General features: G+C 42.5%; 1 protein-coding gene across 1 annotated transcript in view; it reads left to right on the forward strand.

Moving 5' to 3' along the window:
* The first annotated feature begins 3,691 nt into the window (after positions 1-3,691).
* zap70 (zeta chain of T cell receptor associated protein kinase 70) overlaps positions 3,692-7,500 on the forward strand; it is a 6,455-nt gene continuing 2,646 nt past the window's right edge. Inside the window, exons 1-8 of the mRNA XM_080015290.1 lie at positions 3,692-4,098; positions 4,589-4,749; positions 4,847-4,985; positions 5,322-5,403; positions 5,529-5,551; positions 5,652-5,691; positions 6,217-6,412; positions 7,207-7,413. Of these exons, the coding sequence (XP_079871416.1) occupies positions 3,694-4,098; positions 4,589-4,749; positions 4,847-4,985; positions 5,322-5,403; positions 5,529-5,551; positions 5,652-5,691; positions 6,217-6,412; positions 7,207-7,413 (1,253 nt within the window). The 5' untranslated portion in view covers positions 3,692-3,693. The remainder of the gene's footprint in view (positions 4,099-4,588; positions 4,750-4,846; positions 4,986-5,321; positions 5,404-5,528; positions 5,552-5,651; positions 5,692-6,216; positions 6,413-7,206; positions 7,414-7,500) is intronic.

Raw genomic sequence — 7,500 nt, forward strand, 5'->3', positions numbered from 1 at the left:
GCCTTGTCGCCAGGAAGAATGTGCCACTGCAGGAGCGTCACAAGCTCTGCTCCAGTGTCCCTGCGTGCTGACCAAACCACCAGAAACACTCAAAATCTTCACCTACTTTAGGATGACGGCAAAATACTCTCCTATAGGCCAAGTGGCCATGGCGTAAATTATACAAATGTCCCATGTTTTGTTTTTTTTTAATTTTTTTTTTTAAGGAGACCATTCTTCCATACGCTATTTCACGGTTTGGTTCGCTGAAGTGGAAAACACTCGAGCAGTTTTCCATTATCACGCCGAAGCGGTCATCTGCCTGCGACGTATGGCTGCTTTCCTTTCGCCCCATTTTTTTGTGATAAAACCCGACCGTTAACTCACCCGTCCTGTCACGGGTGGGGCACGGCTATCCTGGGGATGGAAGGGATTTATTACGGCGTGGCCATAATTGTGAAGAAATAGCTTGGTGTTCAGTATTTACCTCGTCCTCCTAGCTGGAAATATAGTGCAGACTTATTTTTCTCCACGCCACATTGTGTACTCATCCTCTGAACGGGTACAGAGTGACGGTTGACTCAACTGGTCGTGTTGAGGTTTTCTTTTCTTTTTTCCAGGCTTCTCAGCACACGCTGTCAGTGTTCTGTCCAGAAGCTTCCCCTCAAAGGTGTTTTTTATAGGTGTGATATTGACCTTGATGCACCGCATCCCAGCGTAATATCCCCGTATGTAAAGGATCGGTCATTTTAAGTCCGAGACCGTTTCATTGAAAATAAAACAAGAGAACCCTTAGCGAAGTAAAGCACAGCAGCATCTGGCCATTACTGACTTGATGCCCGCTCGTGTACTGTATTTGCCATGCACACGTCCACCCGAACCCTCCTTTTCTACTGCTCTCCAAAATCATCTATTCAAGCAGATACACCAAAGAGTTGCGTTATAGGCCAACGTGGGGCAGCTGGGATTCCTTACGTCATCTAAGAAAACTATTGTTAGAATTGTAAGTACACAAAATCACATCTAACAATGTGTGTGTCGTTACAACTTCAGTTCATGCTGCTTTAAATCACAGAGCTTTTCGTACCTTCTAATTCTACAAAATACATCCGGCCTCAGACAGATCTGAAAGGTCTCAATTGAAATGTCATGCGTGTAATCATTTCGTCATGAGGGGGTTCTTAATTTGAGCGGTCCAGATTTGATATTTATACATTCATATGTGTATGCGTATACTCGCAGTGCTGCTATTGTTGCCTGCAGTGCTGCTCCACCAGAAAAGCTGCAGCAGACCGATTAGGGTGTTAAAAAAGGGATAGATGACGACTAGAGTGTCTTCCATGACGGGAACATGTGTCCTACCGTTTGGTGTAGGTGCTTTGGTGTGGTGTGGTGGCTTTTGAGGCGCTCATGTTGTGTCTTGACTTGTGGTGACCTTTTTATTTGTCTGCGTCTGTCTGTCCGTCTGGCTGCCTCCTTGTTGTCCATTGATGTGGGCAGAGAGACAGACGTACAGTGTGTTCAGGAAGCTGAGGTCTCTGCTTCAAACCCTTTACCACTGTCTGTGATTGCACGGAGGTGACCGTACTGTCAAAAATGTTACTGCGCCAAACGTGTTATTACACATAGTGGCCAAAAACAAACTGTTTACATACATATTTATTTGATGCAGATGAAATACACACACCATGTTCCACATTATTATGCAAGTTATATTTTTCTCTGATTTTCCTAAATAGTCGATGCAAATGACAGTCAGTTTAATTATCAAGTCATCAACCGTTGGGATATAATTCGAATGTTATTGAACAAACCTCCCAATGATAATTTGACAGAGATAATGAGACAGTATTTTTTTTCAAAAATAAAAAAACTCAAAATGCACTGTTGCAAATTATTATGCACAACAGAGTTTCTAAACATTTTATAGGTTGTTAAGAACTGGAAATGGTCATTTGTTGAATTTGCAGCATTAGGAGGTCATATTTACTGAAATCAAAAGCTATTTCAATCAAAAACACCTTAACAGGTCAAGTTACATGTTAACATTGGACCCCTTCTTTGAGATCACTGTCACAATTCTTGCATCCATTGAACTTGTGAGTTTTTGGAGAGTTTATGCTTATATTTCTTTGCAGGATGTCAGAATAGCCTCCCAGAGCTGCTGTTTTGATGCAAACTGCCTCCAACCCTCATAGATCTTTTGCTTGAGGATGCTCCAAGGGTTCTCAATAGGGTTGAGGTCAGGGGAGGATGGAGGCCACACCATGAGTTTCTCTCCTTTTATGCCCATAGCAGCCAATGACACAGAGGAATTCTTTGCAGCATGAGATGGTGCATTGTCATGCATGAAGATGATTTTGCTACGGAAGGCACGGTTCTTCTTTTGTAGCATGGAAGAAAGTGGTCAGTCAGAAACTCTATATACTTTGCCGAGGTCATTTTCACACCTTCAGGGACCCTAAAGGGGCCTACCAGCTCTCTCCCCATGATTCCGGCCCAAAACATGACTCCATCACCTCCTTGCTGACTTTGCAGCCTTGTTGGGACATGGTGGCCATCCACCAACCATCCACTACTCCATCCATCTGGACCATCCAGGGTTGCACGGCACTCATCAGTAAACAAGACTGTTTGAAAATAAGTCTTCATGTATTTCTGGGCCCACTGCAACCGTTTCTGCTTGTGAGCATTGGTTAGGGGTGGCCCAAAAAAACTAAAAATTAAATGTTTAGGACTCTTAAATCCAATTTACATTATTCTTTTTTGTGATTTTTCACCCTTCAATAACCTCTTATCTCATTTTGTTCACATAGTGTAACAATGTGTTATTTTAAAATATCGTGTCTTAATAATTACTTCAAAATATATATTTTTGAATATTACAGTATTTGATCCAGTTCCAGTGGCTTCATCCGGGCTCGGTGTGTTTAAATGTTGTAATGAATATCCCGCTGCAAACACAAGGTTCTCCATTCGGTGTCATATTTCCAACGGCCACGTTTAACAACACGTTTGTTTTAAGGTACGTGCACATACACCTAAGGCTAACTTTTGTTTTGTAAAGTGCATGGAAGAACCAAACTGCACCTGTTTAACTGATGAGGGCGAACGCTGGAGAACGATGTCGGTAGAGGCAGATTGAGACTTCCTGTTGTGGTTCTGACAAATGCCAGCACTGTGTTTGTGCAAACACCCACAGATGTGAGGTTGAAGCCTGCGTTCCACACCTCATCTTCGCACAGAAATTAACGGTCGAATGAGCCCTCTTTCAGTATAATTCTCCGTCGTACAATGTACGACGTACAACGTGTCCGTTGTAGAGGGTAAGGAAGTTCTCCGAAGAGCGGGTCTCACATCTTACAAATTCCATTTCCAGTATCTTTTGCAGATTTTATGCGCTAGAACTGAAGCTTTTTTGATATGTATTTGTTGCATTGCACATGGTGGAGAGTACCAGGAAGGTTGAGTTTGGGCAAAGGGTGTGTTGCAACTACAGTCCTGGCCTTAAATTTTGTTAGAAATTATACCGATTACACAGTTTACACAGCTATGGCGATATTGATGCAGAGGATAATCACTGAAGCTCTGTTAACAATGAAATATTTCCATTCCATTCCAGAGAGTCCTTTACGGACTCCACATCCCCTCCGCTACCCTAACACCGGCCAGGACTCCAGCACAGAAGTCGACCGCACCCCAGTCATTCCCACCATGCTCGTCGAACCCGCGGCCGAGCTGCCCTTCTTCTACGGCAGCATCAGCCGCAAGGAGGCCGAGCTGCAGCTGAAGCTGGCCGGCATGGAGGACGGGCTCTTCTTGCTGCGACAGTGTCTCCGCAGCCTGGGGGGCTACGTCCTCTCCATCGTGTGGGACATGAGCTTCCACCACTACCCCGTGGACAAGCAGCTCAACGGCACGTACTCCATCTCCGGCGGCAAGCCCCACTGTGGGCCTGCCGAGCTCTGTGAGTTCTACAGCAAGGACGCCGACGGGCTGGTGTGCCTCCTGAGAAAGCCCTGCCTGCGCTCGGCGGATACGCCCATACAGCCCGGCGTTTTCGACATCCTCAGGGAAAACATGCTAAGGGAGTATGTGAAACAGACGTGGAACCTTGAGGTGAGGTTCTGCCAAGAGGAACTACCATCAAAACTATGCCCCCCGTTCCTCCTTCGCTGGCTCAATTCACTTGTCTTGATATGATATTTACACACAATAAATATTTGACACTATGTAGTTAGTAATGTGCATATTATGACCAAAAACAGGTAGAGGCACTGGCTAGAACAGGAAGAACAGCCTCTGAGGTTCAGAAAATTGCATTGCTTTACTGTAATGCAGCCTTTAAGACAACATTGAACTACATCACAATAACCAAAATCTCAGACGATATAGATAGTATAAACATATATATCGGCCCAGCCCTACTCTACCTGAGACGGGATTCAAGATCTGAGCCCAGGTCTCTGGAGCCGGTGGGCAACAGCGTTATCCACAGCCGCCCCAAATGTTCTCCTGGTAATCTGCCCTTACCGTCGTTTGCACGAGACCGTCCGTGAGTGAATGGGTGTGTTTGCGTGTTTGTGTGTGTGTGCTGCTCTGTGACCAGGGAGAGGCCATGGAGCAGGCCATCATCAGCCAGGCTCCTCAGCTGGAGAAGCTGATCGCCACCACGGCCCACGAGAAGATGCCCTGGTACCACGGGAAGATCACCCGTCAGGAGGGTGAGAGGCGGCTCTACTGCGGAGCACAGCCTGACGGCAAGTTCCTGTGAGTGTCGGAGAATATAGAATGTGGAATATGTAGGACCATGCGCGACATATGTTTGCGCTCTTGGTACATTTTTCTTCCATTATCTTGTCCTTAGAGTCAGAGACAGAGATGTGCTGGGCTCCTTTGCCCTCTCTATGATGTATGGGAAGAAAGTGTACCACTACCAGATCCTCCACGACAAATCAGGGAAATACTCCATGCCAGAGGGAACCAGGTTCGACACTGTATGGCAGGTACGTTGGGCCCTTCATTATGTAGTTATAACTAGATAATCTCAATGTAATGTTGATATGTAATCATTTTCCTATATCATGAATGCAAATATTTGGTTTAACTTTAAATTCCTAGTATAGTAATAGTATAGTAGTAGTAAGTATTTACTAGATAATTAAGATGTGTCTATTGGTAGAAAAACATTAAACATTAAATAATGTTTTATCAAGTACAGTATTTTTTGGTATTGACAAGGTAATCTCATTTTTTTCCTACCAAATCTTGTTCTTCATGTTTTTTGTATCTTAATTCTTTGTCTTTCTCTGTATATTTTCTTTGACCCCCCCCACCCCCAGCTGGTTGAGTACCTCAAGATAAATTCTGGTGGACTGGTGACCGTCCTCAGGGAACCATGTGCCAACAGCCAAACTGCTGCACGTAACTAAAAATCACATCATTTCTGACGTAGATGTAGAAATGTGGCTTTCTGTGTATATACTTTCTCTTTCCACTATTATTATTTAAGTAAATATATATACATTTTTAATTTCCTTTACACTCAGAGACACCGGTTATTCCATCAGCCGTGAGTACCGACATTAATTGTGAATTGCTAATTGTTAATTGTCATACATGCACATTTCTTATGTCAATAACTGAAATTAATTGGAGGAAACTTCTTTCAGAGGAGGCCTGGTACGCATAGATACACACCGACCCCTGGAGGTCAGTGAACTCATGTACAACAGCTTTATGCCTTTTACCATTCTTTCCAATTATTTGATAATAAAACTAGAAAGCTAATTTGTTGTTAGTTTTGCTTTAATTTATCTTAATATGAGATATAACACATATATTATAACATTAGAACATATCCAATTATAATATTGCCCCATTATATCATATTGTAGACTATTAGAATAGTTTGATGAGTAATTATAAGTCTTGAATATTTTTACTAACTAAAAAGTTATTTTCAAGTAATTCAGTTAATTAACTTAAAATGAGTTCATCAGGAAATATGATCTTTAAATATTCTTTAAAATACAAATACTTGAAAATAGAAATACTTTTGAGAATTTTTTTTTGTACTTTACTTGTTTTTTTTAAGTAAAGCAAAATCCCCATGTGTCACTGTGCATTCGATCTAAGGCATCAAACAGAATGTATCGTGAGCGTCTAACAACTACAACAATCAGACTTTCCTGCTTTCCCTGGCCTCTGAAGCTGACCTTGGATTCCTACTTCCAGCTCCTGTGTCTGTCGGCGCTGTGCCAGTGGATCCCGAGGCCCTGCCCATGGACTGCAGCGGCTTTGTCAACACATACCACAACCCCAACGATCTGAAGAAATTCAACATCCAGAGGAGTCAGCTGATGATTGACGAGCTGGAACTGGGTTCTGGAAATTTTGGCTCCGTCAAGAAGGGAGTCTTCAAAACTGAAAAGTGCGAGTCATTTGTAATTTTGATACTCGGAGGCATGAAAACATGATTGTGTTGTCCGCATGGTGCAAACAAACCACGGTTGAGTTATGTTGTGCCTCCTTAAAATAGCTCACACCAAGAATTGAAACATTATACAGTAACTGTGTGTGTGTGTGTGTGTGTGTGTGTGTGTGTGTGTGTGTGTGTGTGTGTGTGTGCTATGTGAGCTGTGTGTGCTGTGTGTTTGTGTGTGCGTGCGTGCGTGCGGGAGGTGTGTGTGTAGATTCTTGCATTCTGCACATGCATGCATGTCTGTGTGTGTGCCTACTTACAGTATATGTCGTTGTAGGCGTATGCACATATTATACCTAACTAGTTTATTTGGTGTTATTTGGTGGACTTGGCTGTTGAGACAGCTTTAATTAAATAAATAAATGAATGAATGAATGAATGAATGAATGAATGAATAAATAAATAAATAAATAAATAAATAAATAAATAAATAAATAAATAGATAGATAGATAGATAGATAGATAGATAGATAGATAGATAGATAGATAGATAGATAGATAGATAGATAGATAGATAGATAGATAGATAGATAGATAGATAGATAGATAGATAGATAGATAAATAAATAAATAAAGATCAGGACATAAATATAAAGTGTGCATAGTTGCAATTATATGTGATACAATTTAAAGGCTTTTCCTCTTCCAAAATCATGGTTATGGGGGAGCATAGGCCGTTGCCGTCGGCCATGTTGCAGCTCCAGAGTTCATTTTAACGAACTATGTTGTTTTCTTTCCCTCAGGGGTCAGATGGACGTGGCCATAAAAGTGTTGAAGAGCGAAAACGAAATGCTGGTGAGGGAGGAGATGATGAGAGAAGCTGAGATCATGCACCAGCTCTGCAACCCCTACATCGTCCGCATGCTGGGCCTGTGCCACGCCGAGAATCTGATGCTGGTCATGGAGATGGCCGCTTCCGGACCACTCAACAAATTCCTCTTCTCCCATAAGTAAATCCACTATAATCATTCATGATTATACTTCATGGGACTCTTGAAGGAAATGTAATGTCCCGCATAGAAGCATACTTCTTAATG

The sequence above is a fragment of the Zeus faber genome (assembly GCF_960531495.2).
Source record: "Zeus faber genome assembly, chromosome: 1".
Classification (NCBI taxonomy): domain Eukaryota; kingdom Metazoa; phylum Chordata; class Actinopteri; order Zeiformes; family Zeidae; genus Zeus; species Zeus faber.